Raw genomic sequence first — 24,043 nt, 5'->3', positions numbered from 1 at the left:
GCATGGATAATGACAATTAAAGAAGGGCAGACTGTGAATTTGAGGGAAAGTAGCATGAGAAGAGTTAGTCATGGGAGAGATTAAGTAGAAATGATATAAATGCAATCCATACTCATGTATAAAAAAGAAAAATATGTCTTAGCAAAATAAAAATGAAGTACTCAAGCGTTGAAAACACTGCTTCTGAAAAGTACATCTCAGTACTCTCTCTTGCATTAGAATCTATGGTACAGAATGATTCTTTCACAATGACGAATCTGTGCCTTTCAAAACAGTCAATCGTAGTGCTTCCCCGGCAGCTGATACACTGATACCAACTGATGAAGATAGGGAAGGGTCTTCTTGCAAGAAGCCAGGACTGTGTGGAAGGTGACTCTCATCCTTACTCAGGACCCAGTCACTGGAGGCTCAAAAGAAAAAGTGTTTGATATTTTACAGCTAGTGAGTGAATAGGAAAAGTGAGTCATGATCCTCAAGACATTAACTTTTAGAATTTCCTGTTGGAACCTCAGAGACAGCAGAGAATCCTGGAACCTGGCCACAGTAGCAGTTGCGGGTTGAGGGGGGAAAGATGCCTGAAGTCTCCAGTTGATGATCAGTTTGCCTTTTCTTCTAATCCTGTTTTCTACTTGTCCCCAAGGCACTCTGAGAAGAATGCAGGGCATTGCACGAATGCCATGGAGCCATGCAGTAGATTTTAGGGACATTTGTATGAACTGAGGACCTCCTTGTATGGAAGTCCAGTCTTTGGATCCATACCCTGTTTAATACTGCCTTGAATTCATAAGTTAAAACAAAATACTTTAAAACCAGGTGTGGTTACACACACACCTGTAATTGCAGCACTTAAGAGGTGGAGGAAGAAAGACCAGGAATTCAAGGCAGCTGTCTGTCATCTCTACAACCAAGCTACTGTAGGAGAGAAAAATATGAAGCCAAGAATTTCCTGGAAATTATATTTCTATGAACTCTTTTCCGTCTTTCAGAAACTGGGTAATGCATGGAGTTACAGATAGCTCTTTTCCCCTAAGAGGTAATTGCTTGCAGCTCTGCTCTTCCATCCTCCAAGTTTTGAGAAAACATCTTTGTTTCAGAATAAAGTACATATTTGTACATTCCCATTGCTTCTCCAAGCTAGAACAATTTTCTTTTTAAAAAAATAATGCCATGTTTATAGACCTTAATATAATCTTACCTCATAATTAAAATGCATAGTGCCTCTTCCCATGTGATACTTCTGGGATTATTTTAGTTTCTTAGTTACTTTTATTGTAGGTAGAAGTGTACAGTGAGATAAGTTTCTTACATATGTTGTAAAAGTATACATATGAAATGAAAAGAAAAATCATTCTCTTATAGCCCTTAATTTTTGTTATTGATATTTTAATGTTTCCCTATAGGTTGACTATACTTAATATTTTATAAATTTTTATATGTATGCTTCATATACTGACTCTAAATGAAGAAAATGTAGTAGCAATCCTGCTGAGAAGAATTTCGTAGTCAACTTAAGGAAAATAAGGTCTGGGGAAATAAGGAAAGAGAGCAGTTAAATGATTGGCAAGCTGTGGTAATTTATTGTAAAAGTTCAGAAGCCAGTGAAGTCCTAGAGGCTAAGCAATATTTTGCTTTGGTTTTCTTCTTCAATCTCTTTCAAAGAACCTGACCCACTGGCTATACATTCAGATATAGGCTACATTTCTATACCCGGCATGGCAGCAGACACTCAAGAAACACTTGGTTGGATATTCAAATGAGTGAACCAAAATGTCCACTTTTAAATAAGTAACCACTGAAGGCATCCATAGTTGGGCACTGGAAGATATTTTGACTAGTCTATTTGCATTCACTGGGACTTGAATTCCCTTCCTCCTCCCTGCACCTCTGGCCTCATTCTGGTAACTGGCAAATCCAGGCATGCCTACAATGTAAGCAGGAATAGAGCTGGAGGAAGTGAGCCCCGAATCCCCGTTCATTATTTCTCAGTTCCCAGGGCAGCCCACACACTGGTGCTGTCTGTCACCGTCTCTGAAGGCTCCAGATCCATCTGCCAGCTAGGAATGATTCTACTTCCCTGGGCATCTTCCTTCCCGGCTCCCCTTAATTAAACCTGCCTGTTGTCCCCAGGGCTCTCTAAGACTTGATTACCTTGTCAAATTTTCTGCCTCTTGAAATCCATCCTATGGGGCAAAATGGAAAAGTAAATAACCAAACTTATTAAACCAGTCCTCTTATTTTGCACATAATCTAAAGTCAATCAACTCTCGCCCCTGGGCCTGGTAGTGACGAGGACTCGCTGCCCAAGCAAAGCAAGTGTTTGTAGCAACCGTCTTCCTTCTCAAGCCATAGAGCATTGTGTTCCACCAAAGAACTGACTGGATGACCGACGTATGACCTCAGAAAGTTCTAGGCTTACAGTTCTTCTTTGTTTTCCTTCATCCTCTTTATCTCTGCTGCTTCTGACTGTATTATTACTTCCTCAGTTTTTTGTGATAACTGATTCAAACCTTTAACCTATCTTACTAATTTGGAAGATTTTCATCAGAATGCCCTAAGGTTTCATTTGCTGAGTCATGGTGAACAGGACTAAGAGAGAGGAGAAAAAAAATTGAATTTACAGATCCATGCTTCCCTCTGAGTAAACAAAGAGACTGAGATGTTACCAATCATTCTCTTACGTTTTAGTTATTGGAACTCTCTCAACATTTTATTAGGCAGTTTGGGGATCATACCTGTTCAATATTAATTTTATTCAATGATCACACCCTAGCTACAAACACAGTTTTTAAAACTTCTTGTCCATAAATTTTCATCTTAGCCTTCTTAACTAAGACTCTATCTTCCAGAGTCTTAGAAACCTCTCTGCTGTGATTTACTTTAGCACAGACCACAGTCTGACGGAGTACTTGAACGATGGTGGTTTGCCCTCCTTATTGGTATTTCAGATTTTTTTTACAAATGCAGAGCAATGGGACCGATAGGAAGCTGCTACAATAAATCTTTGGTCCATCACTTCTTTTCACTGTGATGTCACGTGGCACTTCCATTGACAGCCTTCACTTCTAAATGTCCTCAGTGTTTGATGGGAATTTGCCCTCTGGCTCATAGATGTTGGCTTGTGGGTCATTGTTTGTAACAGCAGGCAAGACAGCTTTCCAGGTCTTGAATTCAGGTCATATTAAAAGTACAGTCAAAGAGAATGTGTGTGTGCTTATGATAGAAGAGAGCCTAACTGGACAGATGGGAAGGAACTGTGGAACAGGAAGTAGTAGAGTTGAGAGGAAGCTGATGCTTTTATTACATCCACATGGCTGGCAAGGCTGTTAGATGTCTTAATAGAAACCAGGTAGTAGCATGATTCTAGAACTCATGTTCTAACAGGAGCTGAGTGGTTGGTCCACGGAATCATTTGCTTGGAAATATAGCTAGAGAAGTGGAGCTGGAATAGACTCTCGAAGCTGCTGGCATCTAAAAAGTACGTACGGAAGTCAACAGAACAGACTAAGATGCTGAGAGCCCTGAGCTGACAGGAAAATAGAACAAAGTCACCATTGCTGTTTTATCTCAGAAGCCTAAGAAGAAAGTATATCAAGGAAAGAGAAAAATCAGACTCATGTAATGCTGCTTTGAGGCAGACAAAATGGACAATTTAGCAAAATACTCAAGTGTGGGAGGAGAGGCATGGGATGGGGTAAATTAAACCAATAGATGGTAAATACCCAAAAGTTGATCCAGGAGGGAGAAGGTAGTGTTTGGGCCACATCACCATCACTGGAGAACCTTGGTATGGAATACCTGCAGGGCTCTGTGATAGGTCCTAAGAATGAAAAAATATAAAAGCAACACTCGGGGTTTAGAAGCTAAAGCAAGGTCTGTATAGCTACACATTCAGATCCGCTGAATCCTGTGAATTCATAACTGCCATTTGTTAGGCTCGAGGACAAGTTGTGTCTTTGTTGGAAGACAGCATAGCATAGAGTTGATTGGAGCTAGAATTTGTCCCTTCTGGGGTGAGTCCTCCAGGACACAGGCCTTGGGCAATGTGTGCCATTGAAAAGTATTCTTAAGTAGAACACCAGCCATGATTTGAACAAGGGAAGCACAAAAGGACATGAAACGTTAAGTCAGTAATGACAATTTTGGAAGCAGAAAGCCAGAATCAGAGTGGTGCAGACAAAGCAGCAGTGTAGAGACTTGAAAAGTGTCCCCGAATGAGACATCTGGACCTACGGTGAAGATTGCCTTGTGATCAAGCTGAAGAGATGAGGGGAAACTTGATGGTATGAAACTTCATTACACAAGGCCTGTCACTGAAGAAGTGCTTCAGGGCTGAGTTTGTAAAGATAGGTCTGAGAGCAAGCCAAAAAAAAAAAAAAAAAAACAAAAAAACAAAAAAACAAAAAACAAAAAAAACCCAAAAAAACAAAAAACCATAAATGCTAAGGTTAAGAGACTTAGGCCATGTGTACTAAGAAGAAAATCCTGGAAGGTTGGCACCAAGAGAGTGATGTAATGGTCTGAACCGTAGAAGTGTTTTTTAAAAGACCACAGTAAACTGTTCAGATTGTGAAACAAGACACCTGTTGAGATCAGCAAAGTGCTTAAAGGAAAAGTGGATAACAGGGATTTTAAATACTAGTGGAGTAGCCATTTAACTATTCTTCTTATTCTTTTCCTTCCTTCCCCTTCTCCCTCTCCTTCTCCTCCTTCCTTCCTTCTCTTTGTTCTTCTTGTTCTTGTTCTTCCTCCTCCTCCTCCTCCTCTTCTTCTTCCTCTCCTCTTTTCTTCCTGTCACTCCTGGTATCCCAGGGAATTAGGATGTATAATGTCTTCCATTCTTCTTACCCTACCCAAACAGTCTGCTATGAAAGTAAAAAATATCCCAACTAGGTTCCATTTGTTAAGAAAATTGAAAATTTCTTTACAGCCCAGCTTTTGATTCTGAATATAGTGCCTGTGATTCTTCAGACTCCAAGCAATGATAATTGCATATGTATTTATGCAAAACAGACGAAGCAGAAAATATGCTTAATACTTGTGGCTCACACCCTAGTGCCATATATATGAACTCATAACAGAGATGATTGATGATATCTGATCTCAGGTTCTAGCCCCTGCAGGAGAGTTGGAGGGTATTGCATCATATGTAGACATCTCTCTAGCCAGAACTTGACTTCAGTGCCTGGAATCTTGTCCATTTCCAGGGCCCAGACATTTTGGGTTAGGTTGCTGCAGCATAAAGACTGTAACCCCTCATGCAGATTTAAAGCTTTCTCATGTACATTAAAGACATAAGCAAATACCCAATTAAAATAAGAGACTACCTTAGGGATGTCTCCCAGCAGCAGAGCAGTAACTCTGTTCTAATATTTCAGGGCATCCTCAGATCGCCTTGGGAAGAGAGAAAGGATGACAGCGATGGATCACCAATTCCCTTCTTGGATCTTTGTCAATGAGAGGACATTCATAACCAGGTAACCATACACCACACACATGTGTGATATGTTATTCCACTTCAGTCACTGGTAGAATATGCCATTCAGTACTTCTTGGAATGACCTATGAACAAGATCAGTGCTGTGAGTCACTAGGTAAGATGCTAGATAAGGCTGCTAAGCCATACATACCCTGTCATAGAATGGCCACTCGGACGTCATAAACATTTACCTGGTTTCATTTAAAATTACACTTCAGTTTTAATAACTCAAATATTTATGAAGACTGAGTTAAGGAGAAAAAAGTTCCTCATGAATGAAATCAATACATTCAGAGTTTATTCTGAGGCCAGTAATCACGTTTAGTCCTTAGCTCCCTCTCTTTCTGTCTTTCCATTTCTTGCAAAGACCATTTTCCTCTCGACGTGAGATTGTACAGATATGGGCAACATCCTTACCTAATTTCCTACAAACAGGAAATAGCGTATTCTATTGCTTTGGGAACAATAAAAGTTTGAAAACTAAAAGGATGAGAGTTGAACCTGGCTGAGCCAGGGCAGATGCTGAGAAAGAGAAAGTGGTAGTGCAGACTGAAATGGTACCCAAACGTGCCCAAGTCAGGGGGCTACGATGAGGATTGACCACCACTGAGTAATGCCAAGGTTGTAAAACAGAGTAGCAAAGCAATGGGGCACAGATGTGGAAAACAAAACAAAACAAAACAACAACAACAACAACAACAACAACAACAAAAAACACCACGAGAGGATAAAGATGAGATGTAAGAGTAGAAAGGGACTTAAAGGGAGAAGTGTCCTTCCTTCATTGCTCAGATGCTTGCTGGCTACTAATTGTAGAAGGACTGGACTAAGCAATAAGCATTCACAATAAATCAAACGAAACCCTTACTTTCAAAGGGCAGAGGGTACCGTCAATATGGAGATAAATGCTTAAATAAAGGAAGCAAAAATAAAGCAGCAACATGAATGAAGAATATGGAGGCAGACAGGCAGGGAGGCCTGGAAGGAAAAGCTTCAGGTAAACGGTTGTGGGGTACCCCCCCCCCAAACAGATGTATGCTCACAATACTAATATACCTGGCCAGTGCAGAGGAATTAAAGTAGAAAGGGAGGAAACAAAGCTGAGATCAGAGACACAAAGGGCTCAGAACACACAGTGTTTTAGAGGCCATTGTGTGACTTGGCCTTTTCCACTAAAGAAGATAAGAAGCTTCTCTCTAATATAAAAAATATGCCAGTGAAGAACTGAAGAAATGGCTCAGCAGTTAAGAGCACTGACTGCTGTCTTCCAGAGGACCTGGGTTCAATTCCCAACAGCCACATGGTGGCAGATTTGTTAATTAGTTAGCTTTTTCTATCCCCACCTAGCTTCCAGATGAGTGAGACTCAGACTATGATTTATTTATTTAGCTTTGCACAATTACTGGTTGGTTACCCCTGATCTAATTCTCTAATGCTAGACTAGCTACTTTTCCATCTGTGTTCCCCAAGTCTTTACTGTTTGTGTTTCTCCCAGGCTATTCCTGCTCCACCAGCCTGTCCCCAGGGGCCATCTCACAGGCATGTGCTCCTGGTCCATCATATCTAATGGAGACCCCCTGTTCTCTCTGTCTTCCTCCTCCTTCAATCCCCTTCCTCATCCTCTCTTCTATTCCTCATGGTCAGTACCTGTGACTGGAATTCTGTTTCTATTCTTTCCAGTAATTGGCTGTAGCCACTTTTTTTTTTTTTTTTTTAGCCAGTAGTTTTAAATTGGGGAGCAATGTCTACACAACAAAGGCTTGGGTATATCAGAATTCACTTGTCTCAGGGCAACCAGATCTTGGGGTACAGAATTGAGCATTCAGACAGCAGCATCAGACCAACACCCAACACAGCTTCTATTTACAAAGCTGGGACTACACTGTATCTTTTTTCACAGGTCCATCATTAGATTATAAATATCTTCCTATACCACTTGAGGAAATCTTCCTAAAATGTTTGAATGGTACAGCAGTATTCAGTGACACAGAGACACCACCCCGATTTCTGTCTTCAAGATGGCTGTAGTTTTGTTTTGATACATAAAGCTGGTTGGCAGTAATAGCCCTGGATCAATATGTGCAAATAACGTACGGTTACTTCTAAAAATCAGCTCTCTAAAAACATCTGCTCTTACCAACAGCTGAAGGTCTCATGGCCTCTTGTATTTTTAACAGGAGTGCTTGGCTCTGCTAGGTACAATGTAAATCACTTGAGGTGCAAGCTACTGATATTTTTGCATATGTTTCATAAAAGTGGACAGGTTGGTGAGCCTGGTATAGAAAGTGATTATTAAGTGCTACATAGATGTTCATCTTTAACACTTATGGAAAGTATTGAGAAAATATAAGTACACATAATCTTTGCTTTCACAAATATTACTTAGAGAAAAATAACAAAGGAAAGCAAAGTCAGTTATAAAATTACTGGCAATGGATATAACATTTTAAATTGACCTAAATTATTAAAACAGTACTGCATAATCAGCTTAGAGCTGCCATAGCCCTCAGTGAAACTGAATTTAGATTCCAATTCTCTTTCTTTCTGTGGGGGAGGGGAAGGAAGGGTTTATTTCGGCTCACCAGTACCTTTGTTTTCTTACACATTACCCTTAACACCTAATACATACAGTCAGTATTTTCCTCTCTGAAAATATTTTGACAAGCATTTTCAAATACTCATCTTATAATATAGAGAAAAATGAATGCATTTAAAAAACTTCGTATATCCCCACAGTACTACTTAACAGCAATGAACTATGTCAGAGTGGAACTACACACTGCGGGCAAATGTTTCCAAAGACGTTACAATTTGTAGGGAGCTTAATTTCTTATCTTGGAATCAGCCACGTGAAGACCTTAGAGTTTGTCTTCTGTAGTCTGGATGTCTTTTAGGCCCTGGGCTCTTTGTATGCTCACTGGAGCCCTGTATGACTGAGTATCATCAGGAAACAGCATAATTCCACAGACATTGTGCATCAAGAGAGATTTTTTCAATATGCAGTCTGTGGAGCACTTGATTCTGAGTCAGAATTCACCAACGGTATAGATGCTGGGCTCTGTCTCAGAACTGGTCAGGTAGCTCTCCCACATGCTGAACTCAATGATCAGGAAGAGATGGAGTTCTGGCTGCTTCTAACTTCCTGTCACAAAATTCCCGAAACTGTAAGAAATCCCTGCAAAAGTGTCATCGAAAATGATACCAGCACTGCTGGCTAATTATGGTATCCAGTATACACTCAACTGCAATCAGCCCCCACTTGTTTACTCGCTTAAATGGTCTTCAGCGCCCTGTTTGCATTTGGCATCATAGTAAACAACACTGAAATTGTCAACTTATTCAGGGTTTTCCATTTACCTGAACTGAAATGCAGGAAAGTGTTAGAAATTGCTACTAAAACAGATTTTAAAAATATGAAAAAAGTATTAGCAACCTAATTGAAAGTTTGGTTTTAGCACATTCAATGAGAATTAACATATGATCAATAAAACAAGAGGCCCTGTGGGTCATGGCACTGCAACCAGTAAAGTGCTTGTATCTTAGGACTGGGTGACAGTTTGTTTCCAGACCTCCTGACTCAAGGGTGTTGGCTCAGTTCCCTTCACACCCCAGTTACTACAATTCAGTTGCTGCTTCATTGCCTAGAGTCACCACTGTGCTGAGTGCCCATGCAAATATTCCAAATTAAATACAGTTCCATTTGGTTGCTTTCAAAGAGCCTTCGTTTTTTACCTTTTTGAATCGGGACACTTGAGAAGTGAGTAAATACCAGCCCTGTACTTAAAACAAACAAAAACAAAAAGACCACTCTACTTTCAAATACAGATCAGACTTCAGAACCTGCTAGGTTTTCTGTGCTTCTTGGAAACTGGTATCAACCCCTCGCAGACCAAGAGGCACAGGCTCATTCTTGTCCTTAGTAAATAAGTTTAATTAGCATGGCGTCATATGTCTATGTAGAAAGTACATTATTCCTCACTGCTTCTTGTTCCAGGCACGTCAGCTAGTACCCTTTGCTGAGACAAAAGAACCAGCCACCTACATTTCTACACACAAATTATACACAAAAGGACCATGTTCCTGAGGCTGCTGCCTACCTGTTTCAGAGAGCCAGAAGGCATTGTTACAACAGGAGCCCAGAGTCCCCTGATCAAAGGTGTGAGCACAGGCCCAGCCAGCCCTGAAGACAGGTCTATAGCAAGATAGTGTTACTCTCAGGAAGGCCACTTCGAGGTTTTGTGAGGATCTGGAAGGCCTCTCTAAAGGTTTTTGTTCTTTTTTATTTTTAAATAAAGAACCAAGAATTTTAAAATGAGCCAGAGACAAAGGGTTTGAAATGTGCTTAGAACCAGCCCCTTTAAAACATGGACATTTGACCATGTAGATGTCGTTTTTAAATTTTCACAGTGTTACTACTGATGGTCTGGTGAAAATAAAAGATTATTTTAAAAAGCTGAACGATGCACAAGAGCCTACGTCATAGAAAGTTCAGTAATGTCAACAGATATGTGGAAAGATGATACTTGTTAAAATTTTTTGTAACCAATATTTCCCAAAGAACATATGGATTTTCAGTAGTCATTGAGGATATCAACAGCAGTCCCTGTTAATAACAGTACTGTTTATCTGCTATGCAGTCTCCCATTCTATCAATTCAGTGGATTAAAAAACAAGGCCTTTGCAAGATACACAGAGACTTTCCCAGAGTCTGAAAGTCAAACTTCAAACCCACCCCACCCCCCATTTTTATTACCTGTATAGAATTTACATGAATTTCTGATGTCTTCATTACACTGGTAAAAAGATATCTACCTCCCTACCCGCAAGAGCAGGCTGGGATTCAATTTTCCATATTTCATTCCCTAAACAAATGAGGTCTGAGGGTGTGCTGTGAGCCAGAAGCTGTTGCCAGAAGAAAAACTGGGGTGTTGGAATAAAGCAGGACCCTTCTAGAAGGAGCTTGCTGGGTGACGCTGCAGCTCTCAACTTGCCCAGAAAATTACCCAGAGGCCAGGCCCTTCCTCATAGTTCAGAACTGGGGTGGGGATCTGCACATCTAAGTTCCCAGGTAGTTTGGCTGCTATACTCTTTGGGAAGTACAGGTCTAAGGTGGCAAAACAAAGTAAGCTAAACACTCTGGAGGGACAGGACCTCACCTTACTGAGTTCAGGGAGAGACTGTAGTGACTAGGGAGATAATTAACCACAGGATCAAGAGGCATCTGATACAGGAAGTCTCCAAATCCTGTGGCCAGTGAGTTACGGCAAGCAAAATGTTCCAAGCTAGTTGAGGTACAGGACACGTAAAAGTATATATTATTTTACATTAAAAATACTTATTGTATTTAAATGGATGTCCTGTCTACATGTATGTCTGTGCACAATGTGCAAACCCAATGCCTACAGAGGCCAGGGGAAGCATTAGATCCTCTGGGAATGGAGTTGTGAGCTGCCCTATGGATGCTGGGAATCATACCTGGGTCCTCTGGAAGAGCAGATGGTGCTCTTAACCTCTGAGTCATCTCTCTAGATCCAAAAACATCTTCAAAAGAAACACTAAAAGAGAAAGAAGGAAGAGGGGCCATGCAAGATCATCCTGTGCTGTGATAAGGATCGGAGGATTTTACTCAAAGAGCAAGAGAAAGACTTTTAAGGATGTTAAACAAAGCAGATGATACCATTAGACATGTTCCATGCTCCGCGGAGATTCTGTGAGCAATAGACAACTGTTACTCAGTTGGATCGAGTATTTATCTCAAAACAAGAAGAATCAGTGGTCGGAGTCATGAGGGCATAGCGGGTTAGGTATTTGAAGCTATGTAGCTGGAAAGCTCCCGGCTGGAGCTCCTCTGCTTGCTCATGTCAGTCGCCCTGAGAATTACGGGTCAACTTCTAGCAACAATCTCACAGGCCTGGTGAGGCTGGATGGCTTACAGGAAACTAATAGACGACTTATTTAAGTAGAATAGCCAATGGATTCTCCCTCAGGAAGAAGCTGAGAGGGCCTTCAGTGAGGCCCTCTTGCTCTTCATTCTCACCAGGCGCAGAGCCCCTCCCTCACCTTTCACACACAAACCGCAATGTTTCGCAGCAACACCTGCGCCTGTCCAAACAATGACCAGTGATGTGTGGCACAGCCGTGCTTACTTTCCAAGTGACTTTTTTTCTTTTCAAAAATTTCCATTAAGCTTTGTTTTAGAAGAAGTGGAAAACTTGAAAGGCAAGCGTAGAACAGGGGTGATTGAGGAGCAGGCATTTGGAACCATTCGCCCTACCCACTACCCTCACGGCTCAGCCAATCCCTCCACTTCTGAAGCCACATCAGCCTTTCAGTTGAAGCTGATAGATCTCTGGCCTGAACAATGACAACAGGACAACAGTCTCCTCCAGGGGCTTCCCTTCTGAGGCCCATCCTCTTTGAGCTATAAGATGTTTCCCATTATCTTGGCTAAATCCTCCAAAGGTTCCCTGCTGCACTCAGAGCGAGATACACATCCCTCAGTATAGTTTCAGAGGCAGACAGGACCCCTATAACCTCATTTTGAATCATGACCTTTCCTTCAGAAGCGCCCAAGTAGTCCTACGCTCGAATCATGGCTCTTGTGTGTCTGCCTAGAATCTCTCCCTCACTCTTCCTCTGGCTGGAGGGTCCCATTACTGAAGTCTCAGTTTTCCATCTCAGACCTCCTGAGCCCCGTCTCTCTCATGTCTTTTTCCTAAGCACCTTAGAATTGTAGAATTGTGTTTTCTTCTCAGAGATCTTACCCTCTTATCCAATAGTGGTGTTCCTTTGTTCTTTTTTTCTTTCCTTGCTTTCTGCTAGAAAGTTACTCTCATCTGCAGAAGCCTCTGTGATTTGTTCAAGGCTGCCCCCTGCTTCTACCACACCTGACACACTTCAGTCCCTCACAGAGTCCCACTGCATAGAAATGAGGATGTAACCATCCCCGGAGACCTTGGTCAAGCATTATTAGGACTTCATGTACGCTGTCTCTAGGTGCTGCTTTTGCATCAAGGGGTCAAAGGATGATCCTCTTGGTATGTCTGTTTTGACGTACATACAAATTTAGAGTCATCAGAAGCAATCAGTGTAGTTCTAGTGAGAATTACTACATATCTGAACTGTCGATCTCCCCACAGACAGCCTCTCCTCTTTTAAAAGGATAATAATCACCTGAGTTCTCAGTGCTGTAGATGGAAAAATGTGGACCCCAAACTGGGAATCCCTCAGCTGCACTGGATTCACTAAGGACTTGTTAGGCATGCAGATTCTTGCCTATAAGCCAGAGGAGGAGGCAACAAAAGAGGTCCCTTAGTTCTAGGCCACCCTGGGCTACTCAAAAAGAGGGCCAAAAGAATTATCATTTGAAGCACTAGAAGAGGAAATGTCTAACCACAACCTGTGTGGGTTAGTAGCATTGCAAGAGCGCTCTCATCCAGTGGAGTTTGCAGTCAAAACATCTGGAGCCTTTCTGTATTTGCCACCTAGTTCTCCACCTCCTTGGCCCTGAGCAGGGGCGGCTCTTCATACCCTAGCATAGAGTTTCTAAAGAAGCCAGCAACTCCACCTCTTTGAAAAGGACAGAAACTTCCAGGCATGTGCCCCTGCACAGGACTCTGATGTCAAGGGAGGCAACATTTACTTCAGTTAAGATGGCCCTCTGCTCCCCAGCCTCCCAGCCTTCTGACTTTGGAACCCAATCCCTTCATTTGCAATGGAAATGGGCTAACCTACTTTGCTAGAGGAGGAAGGTCTGTGTGCCAGGTGACAGGGCAGTCTTTCTTCAACAACCCAGCCAGAAAAAGAGGCCCATGGGCAAAGAGACCTGGCACCTAAAGTCTCTTCTGGGAGAGGCCCTGCTGAAGTGTGTGATTTCAATTCCAGGATTCAAGGAGATAGTGAGGAGAAAGTGGGTTCTGAGCATTTTGCCAATGCTAACAGATATGAATACTTTAGAATGACAGTGTTAGCTGGCTTACTGATAAGGATTTATTTTCTGGAATAAATCGTATTTCCTGATTCTACCTTTCCAGAGGCAGGCAACCATTTATACTATGAATTGTAGATGTCAATTTTGAAAAATCGTGAATACATTATACACTTAATACACAGTTTGGAAAGTGTGAAGCTTTATAACCGACAAAATAGCACAAGCTTATTACCAGCAATAGTTAATTCATTAGACTTATATTTAACTCCTAGGGTTTTTTTAGATTTATTTTATTTATGTGTGTATGTGCATGAGGACCAGAGGCTCCAGAGCCCCTGAAACTTCAGTTATAGACAGCTGTGAGCCCACCTATTATGGATGCTGGGGACTGAACTTGGGCCTCTGGTAGAGCCCTTAACCTCTGAGCCATCTCTCCAATTTATAGTTGTTTTATAAAAGCATACAAAATGTTTTTTTAAGATTTATTTATCTACTCTGTATACAATGTTCTGCTTAAATGTATGCCTACACACCAAGAGTGTATTCGATTTCATTACAGATGTTGTAAGCTACCATATGGTGGCTGGGGATTGAACTCAGGACCTCTGGAAGAGCAGCCAGTGCTCTTAACCGCTGAGCCATCTCTCCAGCCCCCAAAATGTTTAAAACATTTTGAACCGACCATATGAAATTGTTAAATTATCTCATTGATAAAATGTAGTATTATGAAAAAAAGTCCACAAAGTAAAGAAAAACTAAATGTGAAAAACAAAAAGGTGGGGGTATTTGTTTCGGTAATATTTTAAAACGGTGTGCCCCAATCTGGCTTGTTCTCAATCAGCCGCCGTCTTGCAGACTAGACAAGGCCTACAAGCGGTGGCAGAGTATTTTTGCAACCACTCGGCTCAGGCGGCCAGAGACACTGGCCCTGCCACGCACCAGATGCCAGCATAGGAGATGGCTCTGCCAATCTTCCACAATGTCTGTCCACAAGGCTGGGCTGAGCCCAGACCATCCTGCCATCCACATGGTGCCCGGTATGAATGAGACTCTAATACTTAAAGATTAATCAAGGGCCTTACATGTTTGGTAATGCTGAATAACAGGGTGTCCACACAATTAGAGGTGTTTCCCAACTAACTAACCTAGATATAAGTTGTTACCCAAGACTGCTCTGGATACAAGCGTGGCTCTCCATCCTCCTACATCTCTCCCCTAGCTCCTCCTCTTCCTCTCCTTACTTCCCCTCTTCCTCTCCTTACTTCCCCTCTTCCTCTCCTTACTCCTCCTCTTCCTCTCCTTACTCCTCCTCTTCCTCTCCTTACTCCTCCTCTTCCTCTCCTTACTCCTCCTCTTCCTCTCCTTACTCCTCCTCTTCCTCTCCTTACTCCCCCTCTTCCTCTCCTTACTCCTCCTCTTCCTCTCCTTATTCCTCCTCTTCCTCTCCTTACTCCCCCTCTTCCTCTCCTTACTCCTCCTCTTCCTCTCCTTATTCCTCCTCTTCCTCTCCTTACTCCCCGTCTTCCTCTCCTTATTCCTCCTCTTCCTCTCCTTACTCCTCCTCTTCCTCTCCTTACTCCTCCTCTTCCTCTCCTTACTCCTCCCACCTTATCTCCTCCCAACTTTCGGGAAAAAATTTCCGATATAGGTGTTCGTATTCTACTCTGGGTGTTGAAGGGACTCAAGTAAAACAGTCCTGTTTTAAAACATGGGAGGATCCACAAAGAATGTCACATAATGTCAACGTTAGGCTACACTTCAGTGACTGACTTGAACCACCAACATGTTCCAACAAGTCCCCCGGAGAGTGATACAGACATAGGAGACACAGCCAAGCGTGGTCATGGCTGTTACTTGGTACATGGTAGTCTTGGAAGCTTGTGTTGGGTTATATATAGCATGTGACAATATCTGTACTTTGTTCATATTGGGTCCAATTTTTTAAGAATTGAAAATGGAAGAGGACTCCCTGGTTCCCAGGGAAAACATAGAGGAACCACGTTACAGATACTCTGAACAGCTGGAAAAATGAAGGGGTTGTTATGTGACAACTCAAATTTGACATCCATGTGTCTCTGGATATGAAACATAGCTTCCTTCTACCCATGGTCCTGTCTCATGTCCATGTTTATTGCAGTTGACGAAACCAAGTGCTTCTTCTAGACAGCTGAATCATACCTTAGGAAAAGGAACTCATTTCTTGCTAAGTTCACTATCAATGGCTGGTGTTATAATGTGGGTAGCACCCATCTGCTGAGCAACTGCAGTCCCAGTCACAAGGTACAAAGTGCACATTAGCATTTACAGTTCAGTCACATGCTATTAACTCACTGAAGCCAAGCAGGACTTGAGTGACAGGCGCATTGGCTCCTCTCCTTTCCATGCTAATTCCTCCAGAGCTTGCTAGATAGCTGGCTTGCATTCCTCCACAACCCATGCTAGAGAATTCTAGGCACCTCTAAGCACCTCCAGAATCCCCATCCTGAAGTGCCAGTGTTGGGATGCCAATTTCTATGGTGGAAACTGCTGGGTCCATGAATTCCTTCAGATAGAAGTTTAGTTTGTATAGAAGTTTGACATTTCTCAGTTCAGTAAAAACACCTTCCCCTTAATGCAGAATGTGAGGATGACCTTAGCCACACATGGTATGTACTGTGAGGTAATGTTTTATGTTCCAAAAGAAATCTCAAACTTTCCCAGAAAGTTAAGATTTGATGACTCATTCAAATGAATTTGAATCTTATTTTTGCTTCTTTGCTATCTCCGCAGGCTTCTAGATATCCCAGGTTCATTAAAACATAAAAATAAAAATGAATGTAAAAAGACCAGATATGTAACTGTTCTCTCAGCAACCATTTTAGAGCTTTATCAGAGTGTTTTCATGGCCTTGGTCTGTGTTAGGTAAGGACCTATTTAGAAGCCGAGGCAGGAAAAGGTACGACTTCTTTTTATTCATTGAGAATGGGTCTACCTAACTGGGCTCTTAAAATTCTGCTTAAATAAATTAATAATAAAATTAAATAAAACAAACCTTCATAGCACTTTTTATATCCTAGCCATAAGTGCCTATACTACAGTTATTTTAGACTCCTTCTAGACTCTAGATCATTCTATATATATGGGGCATTCAATTGTCTTCCCAGCCTTGTTCCTGGGCCTCAGTGTTATGATGGTCTTAGTCTTCCTTGCTGCCTTCATGTTGTCTTGTGTCACAATCCACTCGCACATCTCTACCTACTGGCCTTAGTGTTGGCCTGTCTTCCTCTCACCTAGAACTTCACCAGCTTCCCATTGCCCAGAGAATAAATTTAAGTTTCTTAAAGTGCCCATTCTTACAAATCCCCAGGACATGCTCAGACCCTCAACTCTAAATTTCAAATACAGACTGCAGAAATGATGATATGAATTTGGTAATGACCCCCTGACCTGGTTAGTTTTTCTGGTTCAGTTATTGCCTATCCAGGTTCACCTCAGGGACCGTCTTGTGCTCACCTTCGACACTTGACTTGGGTTTTTTGTCTGTGCCCACATAGTGATTCTGCCATGTATGATTAAATAGCATTAGGTCAGGCTTTCTGTTACCATGTTTTATTTGAATTAGCAGGCACAGAGGACTATCTCCTTATCCCCTTATGCCCCTAGTTTCAACTAATCAACCTGGTATATTAGTGTGATCACAAGCTAACGTTTCTTCCCAATGTTAGGTACATCCATCCTTCATTGGATCAGTAAACTAAAATTGTCTTGCTGATGAGATGCACAAAGTTAAAAGGCCTTTGTAGAATGCAGTCACCTCTGCTCAGGGACCGAGTATTTCCATTGCATGGTCCTGAGTGATGCTTCAAAGGCTTGTGCCACACCACATATGGGGTTTTGCCAGAAGCTGAGAGGTGAGATTACATAAAGCTCTGTGTGCTTTCATAACGATGCTCTGAGCTCAGCATATCTTGACTTGAATCCCTAGTGATCCTGAACTTCTTTGTGCTGCTCTGGCATTAAAGCTTATAAAGGGCAAGTGAGCATTTTAGTGGTAGTACAATTTCAAAGGAAGTATCTCCTAGTAATGACCCCCAAAGGAACAAAATCAGTGTAGCCAGTGGAATTTGGAACAGAAATATTCATTAACATAAAAAATTTGAAGTAAGCCATTTGGGAAAGGGAACAGTAGCCTGAAGACCTTCACTGGTATTATTTCTGTGGCCATTGCCTAGAATGTATGGGCTCCTGGAAATGTGCACACTGGAAATTGCAAGTGACGAAAAGTAAATATGAAAAGCATGCTGTTATGATTCCAACATGTACAAGCAGCATGCATAAAGCCCGCTGTTCAGTGTCCAGCCCATGTCTGTTGAATAACAGCTTCTGATGAGCAAGTATCCAGTCTGAGCAACAGGAAAAGTCAGCAAGTGAAACTGACCCGACAGCTCTCATGGCCTGTATGAGAATAGCAAAGTTAATTGGGGACCAAGGAGATGTGAACAATGACATACTTGGGATTAAAATGTTATAGAATAGTTTTCAACAAATAAATTTGCACAAAACAAGCTTTTGTGCCCTTCCCCCCCAGCCTTGAGCAAGACTGAGAGACCTTGCTTACCACAACAGACCAAGTGATAGGATCTAGGTGGAATTACCCACCTTGGACTTAGAAGAAGAACTGCCTCTGGGCTTCCCTTGAGTTATCCCGAGACCAAGAATTATGGATTATCCCACCCATCTCTGGCTGAAACCTGGAGGGGTTTTGAGTTGGGCCTTTCCCTTTAAATTAAGAGCTGAACATTAAAGCTTTGAGCCTTGATCAGAGAACTTTATCTTGGCTTCATCTCTTCTCGCCCTCTGTCCCCTTTCATTCCCAGCCCCCCTTTCAGGTGAACCCAGTTGATTCGTGGCCACAGGCGGCTACAAGCTTTTTCTTCTTTATCTTATTACTATTGTTTTTTGTTTGGGTGTGTTTTGGAAGAGGGTATTCTGATAAGTTTACTTAATTAGAATTGACTGATTGCCAACCATGTACCAAATACTCTACTACCAGAGACAGAAAATCTGAACAAAACTTCCAAACATGCCACCCTCAAGGAGTTTCATTCTTGTGGGGAAGACAGAACACACAACTAAAAAGTCAAGTTTACAGCCAGACATGGCGGCTCATGCCTTTAATCCTGGCAATCTGGAGGCAGAAGCAGGTGGATTGATATAAATCTGAGTCCACCCTGGTCTACACAGTGAATTACAGGTCATCCAACATTACATAGTAAGAGTTGTCTAAAGAGAGAGAGAGAGAGAGAGAGAGAGAGAGAGAGAGAGAGAGAGAGAGAGAGAGAGAGAGAGAGAGGAGAGAGGAGAGAAAGAAAGAGAGAAAGGGGTTGGGGGGAAGTAAGTCAGAAAGTCATATTTACAGATCATTGGAGGATACCTAGAAACAGGTGAAGGAAGAAAGCAAGAAATGAAATATTGGAAGAGGCAGATTTAGAATAGATGGCTAAGAAAGACACCTTACATAGATGACTTTTTTATTAATGGAGGGGTAGTTATAGTTTATATGTATGGGTGTAGTGTTTTGCTTGCATGTATGTTAGTGTACCATGTCCATGAAGGCTCCAAAAGAAAGTATTGGGTCCTCTGGGTCTGGTGTTATGAACAGTTGTGAGACAAGTGGATACTGAGAGTAGAACCCAGGTCCTCTGGAAGAGCAGCCAGTGCTCGCAAACACTGAGCCACCTCTCCAGCCCCATAGCTGGCTTTTGATTAAATAATTAAAAGAAATGAATGAATGATATAGCAATGTGATGGTGAAGGAGAAGGTCATTCGAGAGGAACAATCAACAAATCTAAAGGTCCAAGGACCTGGTGTGTCCAAGAGACAGGAAGAAAGCTGAGCACAGTGAGTGAAGGAAAGAGTAATACAGAACAAGGTCAACAAGGTGACAGAGAAGTAGATCAAATCCCGTCTCTCAAGTCACCATAGCAAAAGGATATTGGACTCTATTCTGAGAAGACATCGAGGAGTTTTGAGCAAAAAAGAAAGATGGCTGAGTTCACAATAAAATAATTTCTGTGGTCAAGAATTCACAATAGATACAGGAAGCCTTGTAGGAGGTCATTTCTGTAATCTAGGTGAGACGGTAAACTTCTCCAGACATGATGACTCAGAGGGAAAGGCAAACACATAGCAGGTACCAGAGCCTCCACAGAGTCCACCTGTCACCTGTGTCCCCACAGGGCCTAACTATATCACCTGTGCCCTCACAGGCTCCACCTGTCACCTGTGCCCCCACAGAGTCCATCTGTCACCTGTGCCTCCACAGGGTACTGTCACATGTGCCCTAACAGGGTCCACCTGTCACCTGTGACCTAACAGGGTCCACCTGTCACCTGTGCCCTAACAGGGTTCACCTGTCACCTGTGCCCACCACAGCATCCACCTCTCACCTGTGCCCTCACAGGGTCCACCTGTCACCTGTGCCCACCACAGCATCCACCTCTCACCTGTGCCCTCACAGGGTCCACCTGTCACCTGTGTCTCCCACAGGGTCCACCTGTCACCTGTGCCCTCACAGGGTCCACCTGTCATTTGACAAAGATTCCTCTGGAGCAGCAGACATTAGTTAAGTTGAACATTGTTTTAACATCAAAGAGAACTGTGATGTCATTCGCGAGGCAGGTGTTTAGTATCTGGGTGGTTAACTGTTGAGAAACAGGTAGTTAACTGTTGTGAAACAAAACAAAGCAAAATGTAAACCATATTTGCTTCATAGCTGCCTCCTTTGACCAAGCTCTTCCACCAGTACTGTCTCCAGTCACCCCCCACCCGTGGATTTTAATTACTAATTAGCATATTTAAAATGTGTTAATGTTCTAATGCTTCTGATTTCCATGTAAATTAAAATGGCAGAATAATACCGACTCCACAGAAACATTTTTTTTTTAGTCTCATACTTTAATGAAGTAAAAAGTACTATATCAACTGTTCTGAGGCTTAAGATTGATTGCGACTTGTTAATGTTTTTTTTTTTTTTCTTTTTAGGGAACAACTCAATTCTTTACTGGAGGCTTATAATGTTTTCTATGAAAACCAGAAAAATCTGCATATATTGTATGGACAGGTAAGCCCATTAAAGAAATGCAATAGCTTGAGTCACAGAGAACAGATTAACGTTTATGTTCTATAACCATGTAGATGGTGTGTCAGGGCAGGCTCAAGTCTAGAACCTAGTTACACATGTGGTCCAAAGAAGCAGATAAACCTTTAATTTATGACCTTTAATAATGAAAATTTATTCATTTTTATAGGCTATGTCACAAAATAGTAGGCCTGGGATGTCTGCAAGTTTCTAAGCATTTTTGATGCAGAAAAACATACAAGTAATTTTAAAGACACATTTGCTTTCTGTTTTAAAAATAGATTATTTCTCAAATATGAATAATGCTATGAACAGTAAATCCATTGCTTTCTTGCTTTCATAGCAACGTGTGTGGAGAGGTGTGCACTGTGACACTGTTTGCAGAGAGACACGTGATGGTGCCTTGGTCCAGCTTAAGGGATTATTACAAGTCATGCTGTATCTGTAAAGCCAAGTTTGAGCTGTTTGTAACATGAGTGTGTTGAATTCCAGTGGCTGTGTGCTGCCGCACAACGACAACAGTTTAGAAATGTTAGAGAAATACCATAGTCATTTATATTGCCTATCAATTGGCTTCTCATAGTAGACATAGTCAATGATTTTTTAATATAACTTTCTAGTTTCTATATTCTCAGTTTCTAAAATAATAATGTATCTCTTTAATAAAAAGATACTTAATATAAAAGAGGTTATATAGATGCTATAAAAGATAAGTTTGAAAAATTATGAGAATTGCTTTGTTTTGAATACATGTATTTGTAATATATATATATATGTGTGTGTATATATATATATATATATACACCTGTGTGTTAATTTTTCTTCACTTACAGATTTACTCCTTTTGCTATGCTATTTTTATTTTGAATGAGTACTTCAAAAACTATTATTTTTTTACAGCTGCATCTCAGTGTTTTGTGTGTGTGTGCATGTGTGTGTGTTTCATGTATGTGAATATGCAAGCATGCATGCCACAGTCACATGTGAGCAGGATGTCTCAGCTCTCTCTCTCCTCTCTTGATTTGAACCAAGGTCTCTTGCTGAACTAGAAGCTTGCAGCTTCAGGCTAAGCTGCCTGTTAAGAAGCCCTTGCGCTCAGACTGTCTCCAGCCCCAGCACTAGGGTCATAGATACACACAGTCATGCCTGGCTTTTTACACAGCTGTTGGGGCTCAGAACTCAGCTTTCCCTGCTCTGTTTTGTATTACATAGTATATTTTCATACACATGCTCTTTCTTTTATTGAGATGGAATCTCAATATATAGCCCTGGCTGGCCTGGAATTCACAGAGACCCACCTGCCTCTTTGAGTGCTGATATTAAAGGTATGTGCCACCACCACCCCTTCATGAACATTCTTTCTTTTTAACTATATAATATTATGAGTTAAATTATTCCTGCTTATTCAAATAACTGTTAAGTCTCTCAGCAACTATTTATTCTAATTTCTAATTCAGTATAGTTTTTAAAGCTGTCACGCTTTTAAATTAAATGGAACTACAGCAATATAACTCCATCTAATCCAAGAACCAGAACTGAGAGGGTGTTTTAATGCAGTATACCCACTGGTGAACATGCAAAACATGCTGTGGCTTTTTTTTTTTTTTTTAACCAGGTACACTGTTTTAAAAATAAAAGACTATTTCAAAATTAGAATTGTTTTGCAGATAGGCTGAGAAGCCAAATAAATCATCCTGAGAGATGTTTAAACCTAGTAACGTCTCCTACAGACTGACTTTCTACATCTTCAATTAAAGTGTTTAACTTTCTATAGACAATGCAAAAACAATCACCGTGGGTAATGGCTTCTTCCTTAGACCGAGGATGGACAGCTGATTGTTGAAGGGATGCTGGACATTTTCTGGGGAGTCAAACGACCCATACAGCTGAAAATACAGGATGAGAAGCAAATCTCTTCCTTTGATCTGTTGATGCCACCAGAAACCTTTTCCAGCAAAGGGTAAGCTATCCTCCTTGTACTTCCTTAAATGGTCTTGTTCTCTGCTTTCATTGTGCTCTTAGCATGGGTTTCATACACCTGTGTTTGGATGCTTATAGACAGTCTCACACCAACGGCAACATCCCCATCAATTAGTTGTTTGAAAACCATATCTCTGAGGTTAGATGACTTTGTGTAGGATCCCTAGTTACCACCCGGCAGGACCAAAGGCACCTTTGTTCCACAGGGCTCCAGAGCCCCCTGCTGGGACCCTTTTGCTCCTTTGCATTCCCCAGGAGACTGCCTTTGCTCACTGGAAGAGACTAGATAGAATGGCAAGATTTGGATAGTCCCGACCCGACCTCCAGAAAACAGAGAAAAAAAAAACTTCAATTTGTCCAGTTCTTGGAACAAAGAACTCTTCTTACTTTCTGGACAGGAGACTGGATTATGCTTGTGTGCAGAACAAGCAGAGCTATTTAGCAAAGCCAAGGGCATCTGAAGTTCCTTGCACAGACAGCTCCCTCCTTGCATGGGTAGATGCAACTATAACTTGAATGTTCAGCTTGGGCAGGGTTTTGTTATTACAATTTATAATTTATTAAAAAATTATAATTATTCAAAGTTATACTCTTAAAAGAGCTTGCTTCCTTTCTTCTCCATCTTTCACTCCGGTCTTATGTCCTACCACCACAATTCTCTTCACAACTCCCACGTTCCCATGCATTACTGGAAGACTTGGGGTTCCCTGAGAGGAGAAAATGGGGAGACAGCTGCCAGAAACATACATTTGTTTAGTCTGATCTTTGGCCACAATTAAGGAAAGTTAAATACCACCTTGGAGAATGTCCCACCATGATGTTTACCTATTCAACATGTCTCAAATGTCATCCTTGAACAGGGCTGAGCATTTTGCAATGCCATAAACACTCTGTGCGGTTTCTTGTTTCCCTCCATCTGCCTGCCTGACAGCCAGCCTGCTTATCAGCAGAGTTGTCTAACTCTCCTCCAACAAACTCAACTCGCTCTCCTGAAAGCCCTCCACCATCCCTCGATCCATACTCAGCACACTGACAGCTTCTCTCTTTCATTTCCAGGGCATACAGTTTATTGAGCTTTTACACATCCTGTCCCCGTCTACAGTGGGAGTCTCTGGGTAGCAGGGAACACATCTTTCATTGTCTTTGCACCCCAGTGCCCAGCACAAAGAAGAAAGAAGGGAAGGAAAGAGAGAGGTGGGAGAGTCGGGGGTCAAGGGACAAAGAGGATCTATAAATATGATAGACTGAGAAAGAAAGTGTGAGAGCCAGGGATGGGTGTGATCCTATTGTGCTCACAAGCACATGTCCTGTGCCCACCTAGCTTGGATGGGAGACTGGTGAGAAGAGGGTGAGAAGGTTGTCACACAGAGCAGGTGACATTTCTTTACAGGTTTCTGGGGGCTTCGTCTGATCAGAATCACAACCTTGGGTAGCCTGTGAAGCCCAGCGCCCCACAGGTACAAAATGATTGACAAGACCGATCCCTCAAATCAGTAGAAGCAGCATATAAAAGTGATTGAGCCTTGCTTTAAAAAA

The 24,043-nt window shown here is 41.8% G+C and overlaps 1 protein-coding gene across 4 annotated transcripts in view; it reads left to right on the top strand.

The window, feature by feature from the left end:
* Rassf6 (Ras association domain family member 6) overlaps positions 1–24,043 on the top strand; it is a 41,833-nt gene that overhangs the window by 3,370 nt on the left and 14,420 nt on the right. For 3 of the 4 annotated variants that reach the window (XM_076938765.1, XM_034509180.2, XM_076938764.1), the window contains exons 2-4: positions 5,376–5,474; positions 20,431–20,509; positions 22,345–22,487. In XM_076938765.1, coding sequence (XP_076794880.1) covers positions 5,410–5,474; positions 20,431–20,509; positions 22,345–22,487 — 287 coding nt within the window. In that variant the 5' untranslated portion in view covers positions 5,376–5,409. Of the gene's footprint in view, positions 1–5,375; positions 5,475–20,430; positions 20,510–22,301; positions 22,488–24,043 lie in introns of those variants that run through there. The other variant, XM_076938766.1, reaches the window with a different exon arrangement.

Source organism: Arvicanthis niloticus, chromosome 7 (assembly GCF_011762505.2).
Source record: "Arvicanthis niloticus isolate mArvNil1 chromosome 7, mArvNil1.pat.X, whole genome shotgun sequence".
NCBI lineage: Eukaryota > Metazoa > Chordata > Mammalia > Rodentia > Muridae > Arvicanthis > Arvicanthis niloticus.
This window is presented reverse-complemented; position numbering and strand designations above follow the sequence as displayed.